The following is a 22,672-nucleotide window of genomic DNA, read 5'->3' on the forward strand; positions in this document are numbered from 1 at the left end:
TTCTATATTTTTAAGATTATAATCCTTTCTCCCTTGTCACTGAGCCTCAAAAAACAACTATTTCCCACATCATTTCATACCCTCTGTAGTCAACCTTTTCATGCTTATCAATAACTTTCAAGTACCTTATTTTTAAAAAAGTATCTTTTTTTAATGTTTATTTTTGAGAGAGAGAGACAGAGAGACAGACAGAGTGGGAGCAGGGGAGGGGCAGAGAGAGGGGGAGAAACAGAATCTGAAGCAGGCTCCAGGCTCCGAGCTATCAGCACAGAGCCCAACGTGGGGCTCGAACCCACAAACCGTGAGATCATGACCTGAGCTGAAGTCCGGCACTCAACTGAGTCACCCAGGCATCCCAAAAATGACTCATTCATTTTTCACACCCCACACATTCTACCCCAGGAAACTGGCAGCCTCCCAGCGCAGAGCTTATGTTCTTTTCCTCTGAAATGCATACTTACACAAATGGATTCTGGTCTTCTTTCCTCAATATTAGAGGATGAACCCATGCATACTGTAAAATGTAATTCCTTCCTGCAGGCATCTTTATTCTGCAACATACTTGTCATTGCCGTTTTTCATAACTTAACTAGAATGCTGTCCCCCACACTCTCCCTCCCTGATTTGGAAGCCATTAATTCTTCTGACCTAACTAATTAACTTGCTAAACCACCTTTATGGTTATTTACCAGGAAACACTGGACCAGAGACAAAAATAATATACCTCAATATACAAACAGCTCAGGCTTAATTTGTAGGCAGAATTTGATTTGTTCTCCACGGGAAGAAAAAATTTACACATCGAGTGCATTTGGGAAGGAGAGAGAGTAGGAAGACATCTTGATGGCAGGACAATTTGGTAGGAACTGTTACAGAATTTTTCATTTGTGTTGTCAAGAGCTCTTTTTGTATGTTCATTTTTATGGACTCTTATTTTTATTTACATAGATAAGAGTATCTTCTCATCTTGTTATATACATTTAGCATTGGAATGTTTTCCTAATCTTTACATTGGCTCTGTTACCTCTAATATTCTTGTTCTGGGCATTCTATTGTCATTTTGCTTTTTGTGTTATAATATTTCCTCAGTGCCTGGTGATTCTTGACAGTCTATTCCTGTAGAAGAGTGAGACACTGAAAGGCCAATTGGTGTGTGTTGTTAGAAGGTGGGCTTCACAGTACAGTAATCTGGTTGGGGAGTTTCTTTGGAGGATTTCAGGCATTGGCGTGATAAGGTATCTTTTCTTGGATTGGCCAGTTTCCCCAGAGGCTACTCCTAAAATCTTTTGCCAGAGGAAGAGGGAGTTGGAATTTTTTCTGCTTGTGTATTTATAGCTTTATATTTAATCCCCTTATCTCCTGTATGTTTAGCTGCCCCTTCCGATGTGACTTGTGTCTCTAAGTTCAAGCTTCTCTCAGTGAGATTCCCCACCCAGTCTTTTGCAGGAATTAGGGAAGGGCAGCCGTCCTGCTGCAGGAGGAGGGTTTATACTTCTGTTTCCACACAGGCAACCAATACGAAGGGTGGCAACAGGGACTAAAGGCCTGGGATACAGTCTTTATCCCAGGTTGCTGTCCTTTGTTTCCCCAAAGTCTATTCATGAAATAAAAATACTGCATTTTATTTTGTCATAGTTTCACATAGCATTATACAAAAAAGCCACATTAGTAGATTCTAATGACTTCACCCCTTAGGCACTACACCCTGATTCTATAAATCAATACCCCTTCCTAGTAAGTCCTTGTGAATACTTGCCCCTTTCTGCCTTTCCCATTCTGAGAACATCCAGAGTATCAAAGTCCTCCTTTTCCTATCCCCATCCTTAAAGATGAATGAATCTCTTTTAACGTGAAAGAAAATTTTAGTCAGGAAATAGTTGGGTGTCACTCTTCCTGTTGTTTTCACATATGACCTTGGTCCAGCTTGATAAACATTTGTTGAGTGTCTATTATAAGTGCATAGGCTCTGTGTACACTGAAGTTTCAAAAATGCATAGGACAATCCTCTGCTCTCAAGGAATTCAAAGTCTCATTTACTCTATGCCTTCCCACTAATTCCCATGTAGTAACTGCGAATGGCTTCTGCATGGAGAAGCCACTGGGTGATGGCTAAGCAGTTGCTTGCCATTGGATTTTAACTCACGCTAACCCTAGTTTCTTTCATTTTCTATATACAGATATTTAACACTAAATTGTTTTGAAAGTCATTAGAAATTAGCTTGGATCCCAACATATGACAATGTCTGAAAAAGTAAAGTATTATCATTTCTCCTTAAAGAAAAAAACACAACCCCATGGCACTCTTGTAATTGGTGCATCATCTGTACATGAAGTTCTTGAGTCAGGTCAACTGATGGGGGCTCCTGTGATGACTAGTTTGTAGTAGGCTCCCTTCTGGTTCATCAGTTCTTCATGGGTCCCCTTTTCAATCACTACCCCCTGTGACATGACAGCAATGATATCTGAGTTTTGGATGGTAGACAAACGATGAGCAATGACAATGCAGGTCCGACCTTCTCTGGCTTTGTCCAGGGCGACCTGCACTGTCTGCAAAGAGAAGGTGGAAAGCTGATGCAAAGACACATGCTTGTACCCTAGCCCAACATCTCAAGAATTCTGCTTAATACTACTTGAGCAGCATTGCTATACTCAGGGGTTAAACCCAAAGCCTTGACAGGAGAGAAAGGATCACATAAGTATTTGCTGTATGCAATGCCTCAATGATTTAAATTGCATTCTACAGACTGAGAACTTTCAGTGAAGCAAGAATGAACCAAACAATGAGGTCACAATATAACTTTATAATACCTGATGGTCTAATTTGCAAAAAATGAAACCAAAGGAATCATGTAAGGTAGCAGTTAAGTGGTCATTACTGATATTGTTATTCATTAAGGACATCTTATGTCTCTTTAAAATGAATCCTGATTTTTAAGGAATTAATTATAAATGGTAAATTTCATAGTTTTGTTTTGTTCAATTGCATTTCCTTCCATGCACATCAGATGTCACCTCTTACTTTGTGTTTTGTGCTGTCTCCCTGCTCTACCATGTAACTTTGAAATTATAAAATAGGAAATGCCTCACAGATGACCTAGATTATTTTACTTAAGGAAGCTAACACTAGCCCTTGAAAAAGCATCACCTAGCCTAGAGAATCTTAACAACAATTCTTAAAGTTAAAATATGCTTTTTCATTTGAAACATTCCTATTTTGAATCACTTCCTCTAGATTATTGTCTTTTGTTCCACCAAGTATTGGCCATTTATACTGTTAATGAATCATAAAATTGAAAATAGTGCCATTTCATAAGGGCAAATATTACAGCAAAAGACCCATTTATAATGATCTAAGACTTTAGAAAATCAATACATACCTTTTCACTTTCTGTGTCTAAGGCAGAAGTAGCCTCATCTAGTAGCAAGATTTTAGGATCTCGTACAATGGCCCGAGCAATAGCAATCCGTTGTTTCTCCCCTCGAGACAGTTGAGACCCCTGGGGCCCAACATTAGTTTCATATTTCTGGAAAAAGTATGGTGAGTTTGAGACCCAGAAACAGTCATTGCTCCTATGCTGTATGGAGCCCACATTAATCACCTCTCTGAGGATTTAAACAATTTTTGTTTTTTTTTTAAATTAGGAATAATAAATGAGTCCTTCTATAAAGGATATAAAACCCATTTAGGAATATAAAAAAATATAGCATTTGTTGGGAAATTAGGGGATTTTATATCTCCATCTCTGCATTTATTTTAGGTTTGTGGTTTTTTTTTTTTCTTTCTTTCTCCCTGTCTATGAGATCTCTCCGATTTAAGATTCCCGGATTTCCAAACTCTCATCTGGAAGAGCTTTCCAAGATGGAATAACCCTGTGAATGCAAGGGCCCTTTGAGAGATCTCCTGGTCCATCCTCTTATTGAGGAGACATCATTCTGGAACATAAGCTTAGTTACAAATCCTCACTGTGCTGTCTAGTAGCTCTATGAGCATGATCAAATAACCTAAATTTCTGTGAGCAGCAAACTTGCCTGGAAAATGAAGATGTTAATCACTAGTCCATACATTTACTGAAATTATGAAGGAAAATTCCTAGCTAGATGCTAGGCATGGCTACATAAAGAATAGTTAGCATTCACAGAATATTTATGATGCTTTAGGCATCGTGTTAACTATTCTAGCCAGATGATCATTTAATACTCACAGAAATAATTTTCTCCCTACTTTACAGATTACAAAACTTAGGCACAGACAGGTAAGAAAATTGTGCAAAGACAAGTAAAAAGCAGAACTCGAAATCCATGTGTGTCATGTTTCTGAGACTTTGCCCTTGACCACTGCTCTCCCCTGCCTTCCACAACAAGGTGTGTTTCCTTCCCCTGATTCCCTTGCCTCCTGACAAATGCTAACCACACCAAGTGAGACTCATGACAGCCTACTTTGTCCTCGTGGAGAAAAAATGCTCAGTGGAGGGTACCATGGGTTAAATCCATATGAGAAAGACGCAATAAACTGCCTCTGAGCCACTGTCTCCCACAAAATGAGAAGGTGCTCAACAAAGATTTGTGGAATAAATGAATCTTCCAGAGGGAACACAAGCTTTGCTTTTCATTCAGGATACGGTACACAGTAATTTCCACATGCTCATGGATTGAGCTACCCAGGTTAGAATCAAGCTAAGACTTAAGGGTCTTTGTGAAAAAACAAACAAAACAAAACAAAAAAAAAGGAAAAAGCCACCCCAAACAGCACAAAATTTATAAACATAATCACGTGCAAAAAAAAAAAAAAGTAATTTAAAAGTGGTATTTAAAAGAAGTCCAAAGGTTACAAGTTTGGTTCCTAAAATTTAGTTTCCATGTGTTAACTTTTTTTTTGTGATCAACCACCAAGAGACTCTTGGTGGATGGAAAAATGCAAAGTCAATATTGTACTAAGTTCAAACTTAGCTCTAGAAAAGTGAGATGCATCAGGGCAGATGCAACTTACCTCACCAGGCACAGTAAATGCAGCCAAGTAATGAAATTATGGGGATGACAATAATACTAGCAGCATAATGACTATCTTGTGTATTCTTTCATTTTCATGTAATTTTTTGCATTTTGTAGATGATCGAGTCTCAGAAAAGATAAGTAACTGCCCCAAAGTTACACAGCTAGTAAGTGGCAGAGTTTGGATTCAAACCTATATCTGTTCTGAATCTCAGGATTGTTTCTCACCACGCTACACTAATGCTCATATAATACTGCTTTAGGTATAACAGGTTCTATGGCATCCTTTGCACTGGATGATATAATACTTCCCAAAGCTCAAGAGTATGTTGGTGGAGGCCATTTATTTTGCTTAAAAGAGACAATCCTAGGGCACTAAGAAAGAACCCGTGTTGACTTTGACCTTCTCTCTGAGCCACAGTCATAATACATTTTGGCCGTTCTACCTCTACCCATCCCCATCACCCATAAGGAGGTGACCTGAGGTACTCACCTCTGGGAGTGACATGACAAAGTCATGCAACTGAGCCTGCTTTGCAGCTTCTATGACTTTTTCCATGGAAATTTCCCTGGTGTTGTCCCCATACTTGATGTTGTCCATTATGCTACAGGCAAACAGCACCGGTTCCTGGGAAACAATTCCAATGTTCGAGCGGAGAAACTGGACATTTACTTTTTTGCTGTCATGCCCATCTATCATCTGCCAATAGGGGTGAGAGGCAGAGCATTAAGTTCTAGAATTCCAGCAGTGAGGAACCTTCATATTCTAGAGGTAGTATTATATAAGACAGTTGCTTTACTTGAGAGATAAAAATCCCAGGAATCTTATAAATAAGTGATGTTGCCTTTGACCTCTGGAGGGAGTATCTGTCAGAAGTGGTGTCAGAAGTTATGATCAGACTATGGTTTTGTTTGTTTCCCAAAATTTAGCTGTGTAGGTATTTGAAACAAGAAGGGCACCCAGGACAGTATTTTGTTAAAAACAAATTTCCCCTTATACTTTGGTGTAGCACATCCTTTACAAGTATGAACAATTGCTCAATTTTGAGACTCCACAGGTTATGAAACAGGTTTTTCTATGTAAAAAGCTATTGGAAAATATAGCAATTAAACCTATTTCCTTGATTTTACTGATACTAACATGAGATAATAGACTCAAGTAAGGAAGGAGTACATTTATTCACCTAGTCAATCAACAAACATATATTAAGTTTTCTGCCACAAGGGCACCATGCTAGGGAGTCTTTTATCTGCTATATAAAGAAAAAAGAATCTCTATTTTCTAGTAATTCATGATCTAGCTAGGCAATTTAGTGCATGAACTCAAATATCTACCATTTGAGCTGTTTCACTTAAAAGCCTTAATATAGTAAAGGTGAAGTGTGTCTAACGTACTACTATAAAGTGTTTGGCCCTATGGTTTCAGAAACAGATTATGTTAAATGGTGTGAACACACTATATTGTAGATAAATTCTTAGCAATGGAAAAAGCAAACACTAGTGGGAAAAGATATAAGGCATTCCTCAACAATTAGCCCTGGCTCATCTTCCTCTATTCATTTTCCATAGTACTTATAGATTGCAAAGCACAATTTAATACCTAATTAACTACTGGAGCAGCTTGCTAAATATTGTACATGAGCTAGTAAGGTAAACTCCTAAAAGACATGAGATATGCTTCATACTTCTTAGAATTTGCCACAGGGCCTAACACAGTACTGCAGATCACAGGAATTATGTGTTGAAAATGTTGAATGCTGCATTTGGTAGCTTCCTTAAGAGTAAAGACAATTTTTAGCATTTATTTATTTATTCATTTATTCTATCTATTTATTTGTAATGTTTATTTATTTTTGAGAGAGAGCATGTGCGAGCAGGAGAGGGGCAGAGGGAGAGAAAGAGAGAGAGAGAGAGAGAGAGAGAATCCCATGCAGGCTCCATGCTGTCAGCACAGAGACCAATGTGCGGCTTGAACTCAAGAACCCTGAGATCATGACCTGAGCTGAAATCAAGAGTCAGAGGCTTAACCAACTGAGCTACCCAGGTGCCTCAAAGACAACATTTTAAAATTGCATAAAACGTGGTATTTTTTCCTACTTGAAAAAGGTTTGTAGAAATGTTTTACAATAATATAACAAAATATATTGTGTTTATGAAATTCAAGGAATCATACTGATTTCTTCATGGGCATTGCTTCTTACTTACGATCAGAACAAGCACTGAGTACATTCAGAGAAATATACTTAATATACGTATATGTTAATATTGGAAAGATCAAATGTGAAGGATTTGGGTCCTTATATGTCTTATAGTTCACAGTCTACCTGGGGTGATAGACAGGATAGTCTGACATTTTGGGAAACTAGACCCTCTCGTTTGCAGAGATCAGACCCCAATGCAATGTGCTTTCTAGGTTCATCAATCACTACATATTTTTAAACAAATTAAAATTTTTATAACCAAAATTAATAACAAAGTGATTATAAGTTATATATAACCAACTCTTATTCCTTATTTTCATAATTTCCTGGATTCTTCCAATATCTCTTTGCTTATTTCTTTGCTTTGCTTTTTGCAAAGGAATCTTTAGTTGCCTCCTTCGAGTTTCTCTCAGCATTTCTCTTCATAAAGTGACCTGTCCTCACTGCAGTGAAGTTTATACTACCCAGGGAACTCAAAAAAGCCTTTATTTCAAAATATTAGGGTTAAACAATCACTTGTAGATCAGAATAAAACATTTTCAGACCTATGCCTCTGAATCATTTCTTAGAAAACTACTGATGGATGCACTCCAACAAAAGGAAAGTGAAACCCAAGAAAGAGGATGATAGGGGAATTAGGAAATAATGGATCTAATCCAAGAAAACATTCAGGAAACTCAGGGTGACAACTGTTCAACAGGCACAGGTTGTAATTAGCCCAGGCAGTTGTAGACATGAGAGTAAGAAGCATGCCCCTCAGAAAAGGTAGCAGGATAGAGACATTGGAAGGATATAAGGATTTGATAAAGGCAGAGGATGCCAGAAAAAAAGCCTTTCATAAAAACAATCAAGAAAGAAAATGTAATGCTGATGTATCTCACTACTTGATAATGGGATGAACAATATTTACATAATCATAATAAAAGTTGTTAGTTGATTGTTAACTTTTAGAGTCAGCCCAGAATTAAAGATAATAAATGTTATAAACAGAATGTTAGTGTTTTGCATTTTGATAATATAAAAGTATAGTTATTAGGAATGGAGAAATAAGAGGAAGGAGGAAGAGGTGAAAATAGACATAGAATTGTTACTCTTATTTTAGGAAATAAGAATTCAAGAGATGCTATCTGTAGGTGTAGAAAAGAAGCAGAATTATATTAATTAAATTTACAAACAGAAACTTTTAAAAGTGATATATATATATATATATATATATATATATATAGGGAGGAGGTGCATAAAAAAGGAGAAGTGTTAAGGGTAAGCTAAATTTCCATCTCTTAAGAATAAGTCAATAAAGAGTCTAAATTTGTTAAATCTTGAAACAGTGGCATAACCATATTACTTAGAGACATTGAGGCATTGAAAGACCTAAAAACATCAAATAGTTAAAAATAGTTGTCTTTGAGCAGAGAAATGGGGAGTGGTGGAAAGGGTAGCATAAGGGGTTGCTTTTTATTACAAATCTTTCCTATTTTATTTTGTATTCCTCTGCATATATTATTTGGAAAGAAAGAAAAGGGAAAGAAATGCTCCAGAAAATAAGAAGCAAAGAAATTCACCAGTTTTTCAAAAATCCTTGCCAAAGCTTTATGGCACATAACTACCAATTTGAGTTCTTTACATTATCTACACTTAAGCTTCTTCAACCAGGGTTGTCTCAGATTGTTCATACTAAATTCCCTCTCTTGCTCATTTATCATTGCGTTCTTCATCACCCCAGTCATTTTTTCCATTCGCGGTCATTAGCTTCCTGATTTGTTTGCACATTCTGCTCCATTTACAGGTAAGCAAATGCTTCTGTTAAACACACTCATCTCCAGCTTTGCAGTGTGCCCAGTTTTCTTTGTCTAACTGGTCAGCAGGCCATCTGGAACTGGGAAGTATATGGTATTAGAAATTGTAAGGTAGAATCAGGTCAACCAGCAAATGACTGGAACTAGACAATATCCATAGGGGAAAGTGTCCGAGGCAAGCACGTTCGAGTGAGTCCGGCGAGGTGTAATCTTGAAAACCACTTTTAAGGGGTTGGAGATCTTCTGCAGAAAGCAAAATTCTCAAAAGCATTTGCACTGCTTACCACCTTCCCTTCGTCAGGATCATAGAAACGTTCCAAAAGCTGAATGCTGGTGCTTTTGCCACATCCGCTGCTTCCAACAAATGCCAGTGTTTGGCCTGGACGAACCGATATTGAGAGACCATTCAGAACTTGTACATTAGGTCGAGAAGGATATGTAAATTTGCAGTCAACAAAGTCAATCTGGCCTTGGAAGTTGTCCTGTGGATGGGAAGATTGGAGTTACATGTGCTCCTATTAGAATCTAGAATACTGAAAATGTACCTAAATCTGAGTTTTAAATCCTTGCTTAAGATACCTTCAACTGCACGCTGCCATGTTGTGAAGTATAAAGACAGCCACTTAATGAAATGGCATTCTGTTCCCGATTCTGGCAGGTATAGAACAAAGAGATGCTTGAACAATGAAATTAAAGACATGTGACCTCTCATTCCCATTCTAACCTAATGGGATTTCCTTGTCATCCATTCATTCTGAATGGAAGAGAACAACTAGTAGATATGATTCCATCACAGAAGCCAGTAACTGTCCAAACCCTTATAGTTCTGCTTCCCCTACAGATTTCAAATAATAGCATTAAACTTCAAATGACTCAGAAAGTTACTTGAGCCTGTATGGAAAAGGTAGTACCTTCAGTTGTATTACCTGAATTATGAATTTTAGAAATGGATAGACTTTAATAACGCAGAAGCTTCACTTTTATTGAGCTGAAGGAAAAAATAGGTCATTTGATCAATTTACAAGGATTTCTGAATTTAGTTCAGCTTTATTAGGGTTTAGTTTTGTTTTGCTCTCTTGAACACACTGGATTATTAAAAAATTGGGGTGCCTGTGTGGCTCAGTCGGTTGAGCGTCCGGCTTTGGCTCAGGTCATGATCTCACAGTTTGTGGGTTCAAGCCCCATATAGGGCTCTGTGCTGACAGCTTAGAGCCTGGAGCCTGCTTCGAATTCTGTGTCTCCCTCTCTCTCTGCTCCTCCCCTGTTCATGCTCTGTCTCTCTCCTTCAAAAATAAAAAAATAAATAAATAAAATAAAAAATAAAATAAAATAAAATAAAATAAAATAAAATAAAATAAAAACATTAAAAAATAGTTGGGCGGGGGGTTCCTGAGTGGCTCAGTCCATTAGGGGTCCGACTTTGGCTCAGGTCATGATCTCACAGCTCCTGAGTTAAAGTCCAGCATAGGGCTCTGTGCTGACAGCTCAGAGTCTGGAGCCTGCTTTGGATTCTTTTTCTCCTGCTCTCTCTGCCCTCCCCCTCTACCTCCCTCCTTCTCTCTCTCTCTCTCTCAAAAATAAACAGTAAACAAATTTTTTTTAATAGTCAGGGAAGATAAAAAAAATACCTGTTGGGACTATCAATTAGAAGAAAAGATATTTTGTTGATATCAAATTGGTTTTCAGGGAGTCCACATTAATCTAGATAAACATGAATTAAATCAATATTATTGTACAGGAAGAACTGGTTTTTCTGCATTCCATACCAGAACATTAGTAGAAAACATGGTGGTTGGGTAGGTCTCAAAAGATATCCAGTTTCATTCATTCTGGAACTCAGTGTGCTTTATATTACACAGAATTCAGCATTCACTGGATATCATTGCCTTATTCAAATGCCAGACTTATGAATAAATTTTAATGCTAATTTACTTCATTCCTTTACACTTATAAATCTATTGTCTGTGTAGTCTACATTCATGTGAATGAACCCATATACTGCAGGAAAGTGCTAGGTAGTATTGTATGACTAGCTGTTCACACACATACACACAACACACACGTGCACAGTCCTCCTCCACCTCCCTCCTATTCCCTCAGTACTTACCCACTTTTCACCTGCACTACTGTACACATTAATTGGGGGTTGTCGGTCCAGCAGTTGAAAAAAGCGTGCAGCTGATATTTTAGCTTTGGCATAACTAGGGGTGTAAGCGGAGGCTCTTCCAAAAGCTGTCGCACTTAATATCACTGAAGAGATCACCCTGTAATTGGACAGACACCCAGGTAGAGAAGGAGTGTGGCATGGTTGGTGTGACAGCCTAAGGGGCAGATGTCTGGGGGCCCGGCCCTGGTTCTACTAGGAAAGAATTGAGCAACTTTGAACAGGTCACCTTCGACTTGTTGGGAATGGGGGCTTGGAGACACTGGTAGTTTTCCGAGGTGTTCTATGTCAACATGGTGAGGGGAAAATTGAACGAGGGGGATTCACACCTCCAAACCCTGCTTTAGCTACAATGGCCTCTTTTTCAAAGGTTTGTTTGAGAAAAAAAAATTTCCTGAGAATTTTTAAAAAAGGAGGAAGGGGGCTTGAAAGATCATCAGATCGGGTTGAGTTCTCACAAAGCTAACATTTTTCAAATCTATAATAAGTGCATAAAAGATAATTATTAGTGAAGCATCACTAGTACAAAGCATGGGTGTCATTCACGCTTCAGACACCATGAGAAAGATAAAATTGTCCGTTTGCTTCTACAGTACTTATCCCAACTTCTAACATATTTAACATGTGCAAAATTAATGAGGAAATGGGTGAAGGGATAAATGAGTGATAAATATGGTGAGAGAGAGCTCTGGTGCTATATAGATGATGATGTGAGGGGCATCCTCCCAAGCTGACCATCTGCATCACCATGCCCAGAGGGCCTGCTGGAGGGGAGTGTGTTTGTGCCTTATGAACAGCTCGTTCATAAGCAGGAATTCTTTTAGGCCAAACATCTCCAGGATCCCAGCCCAAAGCTTAAAGCAATGAAAAGCACCTGGAATAAAATGGGAAATGGTGGAAGATGATCTTTCGGTTTAAAAAAAAAAATTAATGTTTATTTATTTTTGAGAAACAGAGAACACGGGGGCGGGGAGTGGGAAGCAGAGAGAGAGGGAGTCAGTTTTTAAAGAGAAGCCAGAAGTTGGGGATTTTCTATAGTTTCCCAATTTTTACATATTGTCCAGTAATTCTTCAAATTTCTGACATAAACGAAGAAGTCAACAGTCTGTGATTTCTGATTTGGGTTAACAGCTCTCAATATGCAAAAATTTGGAAAAGAAGCTTTCATGATTGGAGTGGGTATAGTAGGGCAGGAGAAGAAATTTCTTCTGTATTTCTAAAAGAAAGATAGAAGGCAAGAAGACAGAACTCATGGCTTGAGGACAAACCCAAAAGAACAGATTTCTATTGGGACCACTTTTCCTAATGTCCTCCAAGGCTTTCTCAGACCACCTTGCCCTCATCCCTCTAACACCCCCGCTACACCCATATACATGAGTACCCAGTCCTTTGGTACCCTGACACACTTTGGCTCTCACCTCTAGAAATGTGAGACACTGAACTCAAAGCTAATCTTATCAGGAGAGCCGGCTTGAACTATAAGAAAGGAACATAATTCCCCTGTCCTGGCCTTTGCTGTCTCTACCTAGGAGGATTCAGCTGGAAATATGTCTTCCTTGCAAGAGGCAGAGTTCTAATAAGATGGTTCTATGAACCATCTGATCCAAGGCCTCTAGATTTCCTCAGCATTAACCAGTATAATAAACTGTATCAATGGTTCATTTATCCTATTACTCTGTACACATCCCTTTACAATATAGCTTTTTTACTCCTCTGTGATATTGTGATTTATAGTAAGAAACATGTATTTGGTTTTTGGCTCCTATTCCTGGCACAACTGTTAAACCCTTGGAAGTTCCTAAATTTGGAGAACCATCAAGGTGTCTTTTGTTGTGTTAATGAAGTGACTTTGGAAGGCCCCTATTAACCTAAGGATGGGGGCTGGTTGCAGTTGCCAGGGGAGGCAACCACACAATTAGAGGTAGAAATTGGAAATTTCAGTCCTATCCCAGCCCCTCACCTCCAGGGAAAGGTAGGGTGTCTGAAGAAGAGTCTGAGGAAGGTGTTTTGGGCAGTCTTGCAGGACTGCATCCTTAGGCTCTGGGGTTCGATGCTGTCTCCAGGTAGAAGGTGTCAGAATTAAGTTGAACTGTAGGACACCCAATCAGGGATCAGAAGTGTGTGTGTGTGTGTGTGACAACAGTGTGACAATAAAGGAGAAACACAATCGGATCCTATCATTGAAAAGTAGATTTCATTCTCTTTTTTTTTAAATCTGGGTTTGGTTGTATGACTTTCCTTGGCCAGAGAGATATTAGAAAATGCAAACACTTTTCAAGTGTTTCACCTTGGGCATTGGGGTTTACTCTCTTCTGTTGTACATGGAGTACTGAGACCATAATATGAAGAAAACAAGCCAACCTGCTAGAGAAGTCAGGTGGAGACAGAAGCCCACTCAGAAGCCTGAGTGAATCAGTCCAGTTCTGAAGAACACCTTGACAACCCATAGAATCTTCAGAAATAATCAATCCCAACTGTTCAAGAGATCAAATTTGGTATGGTTTGTTAAGCAGCAAGAGCTGCCTGATGGAACCAGGCCATTCCTCCCTAGAGTGTCGATCTTTTATGACCTTGGCATGATAGTCCTCACCTGAACACATAGCTGAAATGGAGCCCCTCATTGGGGATTAAGTAACCTCCATATCTGTAGGAAGCAGAGTTAGCAACAAACACTATGCACTGGGAAAAACCATAGCAGAATCCATAAACGTTCGCTTTTCGAAAGGCTGTCTTGAATGGCTTCTCCAGCTCAATCTCAAATGCTTTAATAAACTGCCTCTCTTTTCCAATTCCAGCAACAGTGCGGATATTACTGAGAGCTTCATTTGTAACCTGGAGAATGAAAAGGAGTCTTAGGAATTAAAGAGCAGAAATAACTACTCTCATGACATGTCAGTTGCTACATGGACTTAATGTGGGGTAAATGGCAAAATGTGGTACAAATCTGTGATGGAGGCATCATCTAGACATCAAAGAACTTGTCAGACATCAACCTACCTGGATCATGAAGCAGTTAAACTCAAGTTCTAATTAATACTAACATGTTTTTTTTTTTTTTTTGTCTCCACTTGTAGAAGAGAGAAGAGAACAAATGTACACACGCTTATCCTTGAAAACTTTTTAACTTTTTTGGTAATTTATTGAAATGTCCAAAACAATATCTGTAGATGTCTTCTGAGACAAAATATATTTAATAATACAAATTTAAAATATGATTCTATTTTCTTAAAAAATAATCTGACCAAATATTATATAAGTATAAAGTTTATCTTTTAGTCTATACTATGAATTTGTAGTTGTTTCAATCTATACACTATGGTAAATAATCACTGTTTCTGAATTAGCATCCTGTCCTAAAGTAGCACAAAGGTGGGCTACTTTCTCCCATTGGCATATGAAACTTTTCGGCTTCTGTCTACTTGGGCAATGTTTACATCTCCTCTCTTAAGACACGAAACCTAGATAACAGTAAATTTGTTAAGAGAATAAAGGTGTGTATGTGTGCGTACATGATTTCTTATACCTGATAAATGTCTATGCCACCATCTCCTCATTTACCCCGGTACAAGATACTCATTAGAATACACTTTTAAAAGTGCATCGCTGAAACCTAAGAGTATTTGAGAACTAAATTGCATCTCATAGTTCTATTTGGGAAAGACATTTGTCCTAAGTCTAGCAGACAGTAAAGTGTGAAAATTAAAATTATCTTCCATTAAAAAGATGGTAGCTCCTCTCTGTGTGGGCAGCATGACCTGGGAAAAACGTTTAGCTAAAAAAAACCCAAGTAGACGGAAAGCTGAACTCTCCACTCTTGCAAATAAGAATACACCAAACTAGAATGTGGAGGAAATAACCATTGGAAAAGAAATTGAACATGAAACCCTCTGTGTTTGCCCCACTGTTTCTCTACACCTGTTTACACTCACAGCATCACAGCTTTGTTGTCACGGCCTTGGGGCAAAGGCACATATAAAAAAGGCTAGTGGGAGGTTTCCAAAGATTAACGTTTGTAGCCTAACAGCTTTCTTAAGTCTCTTTGTACAACTCATTCTCAGTGGTTTGTCTGACAGCCACTTAGCTGTAAGCAGTTTGAAAATTGGGTCTGTAAGATTACCTGGCCCGCTATCTCCAGAGCCTGCTTGTCTTGAGTGGCAAATCCTGTCAACATTCTGATCTGTATGGCTCCCGATAAAGCCAAGAAGGGGAAGAAGCACACTATAACCAGGCTTAGCTTCCAGCTAAAGATGAAGGCAATGATCATGGCCACAGTGATGTTAGTGAAGGAATTGACCATCATCCCGATTTGAGACCCAGTCGCCTGCAAACCAAAAGCAATCAACCAATCTGAGACACACAGTCTCTTTCAACAAATACCACTATGTGAAAAGTCAATTTTATACTAAAAAGATTATTTTAAAAAATTATTCTGATAAAATATACATAACATGATGTTTATCGTTTTAGCCATTTCTAAGTGTACAATTCACTGGCATTAAATACATTCACAGTATTGTGTAAACATCACCACCATCTATATCCAAAATCTTTTTTTCTTCTTAGAGAAAGAGAGAGAGAGAGAGAGAAGATGAGCCAGCATACACACAAGTGAGGTAGGGACAGAGAGAGAGACAGGGAGAGAGAGAATCCCATAAATCATGACCTGAGCTGAAATCAAGAGTTGGACACTTAAACAAGTGAGTCACTCAGGCACCTGTCCAAACTCGTTTTATCATCTACAACAAGAACTCTGTACCCATTAAATATAACCCCCCGCCTCCTCCTTCTCCCTAGCCCCTGACAACCTCTATTCTTCTTTCTGCCTCTATAAATTTGCCTCTTCTAGGTACCTGAATGGAATCATACAATATCTTTCTGTGTCTAACTTATTTTATTAAGCTTAATATTTTCAAGGTCCATCCATGTTGTAGCACATATCAGACTTTCATTCCTTTAAAAGCTGAATAATATTTCATTATATGTATATATCACATTGTGTTTATCCATTCATCTGTTGATGGACACTTGGGTTGTTTTCACCTTTTGACCATATGGATACTGCTGCTATGAATGAACACTGATGTACAAATATCCATTTGTGTCCCTGTCTTCATTCTTCTGGATATACATACCTAGGAGTGGATTTACTGGGTCATTTGGTAGTTCTATGTTTAGAAAGATTTTTTTTAAAATAATGAACTCCCTAATGCATTTGAAGGCTGGGTTAATAAAAGTCCCTTTTATTCATGGTTTTTTGGAAGCTCATCTATTGTCTAATCTCATTTCATGGGTGTCAGAGCTCGAGCAGTCAGTGTGAGATTAATTCAGCTAAGTGTGGGCTGCATATATTTCACATGCCTATGCATTTGGTCCGCTTGGAAATGCCCAGGCGTTGGTCATATGGTAATATTTCTGATTATCCAGCGAAGACGGATGATTGTTCTGTAATTATACTCTTAAAATTTGTACAAGACTATTATAAGAGACCACTTTCTTTCTCAATGAAATTAGCTTGTTCATCAGTACAAAATCACATCCTGACTTAATAGCTGGCTGTTCAGTCAACACAAAATGGACAAAAAAGGTTCAGTCTCAATACAAGTGGAGAACGGACACTCATAGTAATTATTATTTATAATGAAAATTATTTGATGGGTCCAACTCTTCTTTCAGTTGCAGTTATGCAGATGTGACCAAAGGTTGGCACCTTCTGTGTAGAAAATACTTGTGTGGGAACAACTGCAATGCCTTTTGTCAAAATTGTAGAGGCTTTAGCATTATTTAAAACAACCACAGGTAAGCTAGTAGGTAACGATAGGTGCTAAGGAAATGCGATGCAAGAATAATTTACCTCTGCATATTATATTGAAGATTCAAATGGAATATGAACTCTGTGGTCCAAAGAATTCCCTCCCATGTATTGATAATAACTTCCTTGAACACAGGAGTCAAAGTTAAATTTGGAATTCACTTATACACCTATATTTAGAGCAGCATTATCCACAATAGCCAAAAGGCAGAAGGAGCCCAAGTGCCAAGTTGATTGACAGATAAGTGGATAAACAAAATGTGATCTATACAAGCAATGGCATATTATTCAAGCCTTAAAAAAGAAATGAAATTCTGACACAGGCTACAACATGGATGTACCCTGAGGACATTAAGCTAGGCGAAATACACCAGCCGCAAAAGGACAAATAATCGTATGATTCTACTTATATGAGGTTCCTGGAATAGTCAAATTCATAGAGCCAGCGTGGGATGGTGGTTTTATCAGGGCCTGGGAGGAGAGTGGGATGGGAAGTTAATATTTAATGGATACAGAGCTTCAATTTGGGATGATGACAAGTTCTAGATATGGATAGTGGTGATGTTGCATAACAATGTAAATATACATAATACCACTGAATTGTACACTTAAAAATGGGTAAAATGGTAAATTTTATGATTTGTATATTTTACCACTGTTAAAAAGAACAAAAGAATTTCAGGTTGGCAAGGACAGTTAGGCATTATAGAGCATTTGAAAAATAGCTAAATAGTTCTTTGGGATATCCTTATTTTTTCTTTTAACATTATATTCCATCAATATTTAAAAAAAAATTTTAAAGTAATACAGCTTAAGACACAAAATATATACACATATATAGTAATAAACATTTTCACAAAAAGGGATCAGTCTAGATACTACTTTGTACTTTGATTTTTTTTTTCACTTCTTGTAACATAACCATCCCTCTGGATCATTACATTAACACCTTTAAAGATAGCTGCCTAATATTCCTTAGTAGGGATGTATTCACTCAACTGTTTTCCCACTGGTGGATATTCAGGTAGTTTCCAGGGGATTTTATTAATTTTTTGATCAATATAAAAAATACCCTTGAATGCATATTGTCACAAAATAGGAGAGAATTAACTCATACAAATTTTAGTCACAGGATTTGCATACCTGATTATTCTCTAAAAAATGTTGAAAGAATTCAAACTATAACCAATATTTTATGAGTGCGTCCATTTCTTCTCATCCTCACAAATATAGGAAGTTGTCATTCACGATTGTTTTTATAGGTGGAAAATGGTGCTTCATTCTTTTATTAGTATTTTTCTATTAATAAGGTTGTGCAATTCTTCATTTGTCCATTGTCCTGCTGCATTTCTTTTTTGTGGTTTGTCCATATACTATTTTTTTAACCTGTATTATTTTGTTTATTTTTGTTCTCTAACCAATTTTAGAGCACTACACATATTAGAGTTATCAGGTGTATTAATTTTTGTTATAAATATTTTTCTAGTTTTTACCATTTGTTTATACAAAAGTTTTAAGTTTTTATGTAGTCTGACAAGTCTACTTTAAGTTTTTTTGTCTTGTTTAAGAGAATCTGCTCGGGACAGCTGGGTGGCTCAGTCAGTTGAGCGTTGAGCATCTGACTTTGGCTCAGGTCATGATCTCACAGTTTGTGGATTCGAGCTCCACTGTGCTGACAGCTCAGAGCCTGAAGCCTGTTTCGGATTCTATCTCCCTCTCTCTCTGCCCCTCCCCAATCACTCTCTCTTTCTCTCAAGAATAAACAAACATTTAAAAAATGTTTTTAAAAAGCACCTTGCAGACTGAAGGATGCAAAAATAGAAGAGATAATTTTATAGCTTATTTATTTAACCTAAACTTCAGTGTCAGGTAAACTGGACACTAGAATACTCAGTTGGTAAAAGTGAAATTGTTACAAACTTTCTCCAAGCAGTAAGACAATGCACATTAAAACCCTTCAAAATGATCATATACTCTGATCCAGTGATTTTATTTTGAGAACAAAAACAAAAAAAAATGAATAAGGATGTGCCAAGCTTGATGTAAAATGATAGAAGTTGCTTATAAGGGGGAAAAAACAGAAACAAAAAACATTTAAATAAGGAATTCTTTAATGGTGATACATTAAAATGATGAATTATGCAGCCGTCAAAAATCTACTGTAGAAAAATATGTAATGGCCAAAATATGCTCACAGCAGATTGTTGTAGGGAAAAAAACAGAAAGATTACAAAATGATTCATGGAGTGTGACCCAGAGTCTGTAAGAAGCACATATATACATAGAAAAAAAGCTCTGAGGAAGAAGATTCCATGTTCCTGAGAAATTCTCCCATGTCATTGTCCATATTTTTGAGTCAAGACACACAGTACAGCACCATCAATCCAGGGCGTTTTTTTCTTCCAAGAACCTTACAAATAAACTGTGGTTTTCTTTTTTCTTTCTCTTTCCTTCCTTCCTTCCTTCCTTCCTTCCTTCCTTCCTTCCTTTCTTCCCACAAAATGTGAGTAGAGGTTCTGGACGGCACATTTGACTCTTGTCACTTTAATACAAACCCCTAGTTTCCTAAAGGCATGGCCTCACCTTACACATGTATAAGTCCCCTGAACAAGGCTGCCGGTTCTGAGGTTGAGAAACCACAACAGCTTTGTCTCTATGAATGCCTCAAGATTCTAGATGGCAATCATTTACTTCTTTCCTTCAGTTTCCTTACTGGCATTTTGCAGAGGCAGCTCAGAATAGCTCCTCTTTTCCTAAGACCGGCATGCTGGGCATCTATATAAGAGGCTTTCTTCCACACACGCTTTGCTTCCACCTTCTGGGGGGAGCTTTTAAGTGTTGTGGAATCTGAGCCTCTGGGCCTGAAAATGATCTGAGAAATGAGTATCAGGAAAGTTTTCAGTTGCTAGACTCCCACAAAATCTAAAACCTGGACAGATTTGGACTCATGGCACTGATTCTGGACATTGCCTGGGACACACTGTTGTTTGTCAGCATTGGAAATGGTGGAAAATGTGGCTCTGGGGCATCTCAGTCCCATGAGTTCCTATTTCATGGGAAACACATAGGTAATTATCATAATTCTCAAAGGAAAGAATATTTACTCCAGTTAATAACACCCTGATTTCCCCCCATAGCTTACCCCTTGAACTTGAGAGGCATCTGTAGCAAGCCTTGTTGTTAGTGCCCCAGGGCTATTTCTCAGGTCATCAAACCAGCCAATGTCTTGTCCTAATATTGCTCTGAAACCAAATTTACGTAGCCTTTTTGTGAGGAGTTCTCCAGATTTAGCAAAAGCATATCCCTAAAACATAAAGGAATCTTTAGTGATATTTTAACACGAAAAGGGAGAAAATAGCTAAATCACTTACAAAAAAATAAAACTCCTTACCTGCAGAAACTGAGTGCAAATGGATATACAGCCCAATACTACAAAAAGCAGGCACACAACATTGATCTGTGACCTTTGTTCTTCTTTATCAAGAAGTGAAAAAGTCTTTGCAAGAAAGTAAGCAAACATGTTACTTTAGTATTACAAACAATAGCAAAATAAATAAAATATGCTTAAAAGGAATTTCTCTTAAGCATCAGGCTAAGGGAACATATCAGTAATTAAACCAAAGTTAGCTATGAATATGTGTATTTTAATTCCTTGTGGGGAAGGAAGCTTGGCAAATGAAAACCAATAGCTACAATTTGCAGAAATTCTGTCTTGTTTCTTGGCCTGATGTAGGCAATTGTGTTGGCTTTTCATTGATACAGATGAAAAGTATCATTAAATATCTCAAATCTTGTATGTAATAAGGCAAAGAAAAAAGAAAGGAAGTTAGGAACAAAGGAAGGGAGGGAGGAAGGAGGCAGGGAGGGAGGGAAGAAAGGAGGGAAGGAAGGAAGGAAGGAGGGAAGGAAGGAAGGAAGGAAGGAAGGAAGGAAGGAAGGAAGAATGTTTTCTGGAACAAAGCACAAAGTATTATCATGACCTTTGTCCTTCTCACATAACAGAAGCAATAAAGATGATTTTCCCACTCAGGTACTCTGTTATTACTTTTATAGATCATATTCATATAATATATATATACATACATATATATAATATATGAATAATAGTTTCGTTTAAAAAAACAACTAGCTATTAACTGTAGTTGGCTTAGGAGAAAGAACACTTTCTGTCCATCTGAGGCTGAGATTGTTGTTTCTTTTTTTTTATGTTTATTTTTGAGAAAGAGAGAGAGAGAGAGCACAAGTGGGGGAGGAACACAGAGAGAGGGAGACACAGAATCCAAAGCAGGCTCCAGGCTCTCAGTTGTCAGCACAGAGCCTGACATGGGGCTGGAACCCACGAACTGTGAAATCATGACCTGAGCCGAAGTCAGATGCTTAACTGACTGAGCCACCCAGATGCCCCAGAGGTTGTTGTTTCCAAATCAGGAAAAGTTGAAAACATTTTCTACTCCCCCCCAAAAAACTATGGAAGTCGTGAATTTTTTTTAGTCCATAATAAATGGTAAACTATACTTTATAAGTGTATTTGGAACTTGCAGATGTATGCTCAAGTAACTGATTGGGGACTACGCTGTTGCAATAAGAAAATGGAAAGAACAACTGGATATTCTAATGATAGTGCCCTATAATGAATAGATTTTAGGTACAACAAAACTTCCTAATTTGGGCTTAAGTGAGGGAAACTTGAGTTCAAAAACGTACACATTAGAGAACTTTATTTATCGTTCTAAATTAATTTAAGTCACTAGAACAATGCTAACAAGCAGTTGCTCAAAAGAAATCGTTTATGCAATACATATTTATTGAGTGCCTGTTATATACCAAATAAATCTCTTGAAAACAATGTATACTACTCCATTAACAAATCCTTTTTTGCAAAGCAAAAGTAACCTATTCAAATAATCAAATTCCAAAGTGGAGAGGGGAGTTCCAGATTAATAAAATTTACTGTTTCTAGGATAATTTCTAGGGTCTTCATGTTCTTAATACAGGTGGAAGTGGGTTTGGAAGATTCCAAGGTCATTCTCCCCAGCACTGAGTAACTCATATGTTTACTTTACAGAGTTTATAAATTTAGGGGTTTAAAGACCTGTTGCAGTTTGGTTTTTAAAATCATTATACACATCCCCCAAACCCCAAACAGTGATGCCATATTTCCATTCCTTCCTCATGTCACCTATTATAATCATGGACAAAAGGACTATAGAAGTGCAGATTAGCCAGTTTAACTCTTATTCTAGAGAAGGTAAACCAGAGCCCCAAACATCAAAACTTCTGTCCAAGTTCATTTAGCTAGTGGTTATTATTAGGTAAGGAAAGGCCTATTTTTTCAGATTCCAGTGATTTTCTTCTTGCCAGCTCTCTTGGCTCTTGGCATGACTCATCTTGTCTGGGTTAAAAAAAAGAGTGTTTGGCTGATGTTAAATCCATACAAGTGTCCAGTTCAAGAGTGGGCATCTCTCTATCCATAACTTCTTTTCACAAAATTCTACTCCATGAGTTCTTTGTTGTTGAGTTTTGTTCTTGTTGAAATCAACCCAAAAGGCTATCCATCCGTAGGCTCCTTTATAATACATCTGTGCCATTTTTATAATGGTGAGTTTGTTTAAGGAGAAAACAGATATTCATTAAACTCTTGCTATTTACCAGGTGCCAAATGTGTAACTTAACCTACTTTAACTTCAGTGAAGATTTCCTTAAATTAGGCTTC

At 37.7% G+C, this 22,672-nt stretch overlaps 1 protein-coding gene across 2 annotated transcripts in view; it reads right to left on the reverse strand.

Moving 5' to 3' along the window:
- Positions 1-1,601: 1,601 nt before the first annotated feature.
- ABCB11 (ATP binding cassette subfamily B member 11) overlaps positions 1,602-22,672 on the reverse strand; it is an 89,876-nt gene continuing 68,805 nt past the window's right edge. For both annotated transcript variants that reach the window (XM_043576967.1, XM_043576968.1), the window contains 9 exons: positions 20,351-20,455; positions 20,102-20,263; positions 15,268-15,471; positions 13,741-13,982; positions 11,094-11,250; positions 9,271-9,468; positions 5,483-5,689; positions 3,378-3,524; positions 1,602-2,547 (listed from right to left, as the gene is read on the reverse strand). In XM_043576967.1, the coding sequence (XP_043432902.1) occupies positions 2,347-2,547; positions 3,378-3,524; positions 5,483-5,689; positions 9,271-9,468; positions 11,094-11,250; positions 13,741-13,982; positions 15,268-15,471; positions 20,102-20,263; positions 20,351-20,455 (1,623 nt within the window). In that variant the 3' untranslated portion in view covers positions 1,602-2,346. The remainder of the gene's footprint in view (positions 2,548-3,377; positions 3,525-5,482; positions 5,690-9,270; positions 9,469-11,093; positions 11,251-13,740; positions 13,983-15,267; positions 15,472-20,101; positions 20,264-20,350; positions 20,456-22,672) is intronic.

The sequence above is a fragment of the Prionailurus bengalensis genome, chromosome C1 (assembly GCF_016509475.1).
Source record: "Prionailurus bengalensis isolate Pbe53 chromosome C1, Fcat_Pben_1.1_paternal_pri, whole genome shotgun sequence".
In the NCBI taxonomy this organism is placed as follows: Eukaryota; Metazoa; Chordata; class Mammalia; order Carnivora; family Felidae; genus Prionailurus; species Prionailurus bengalensis.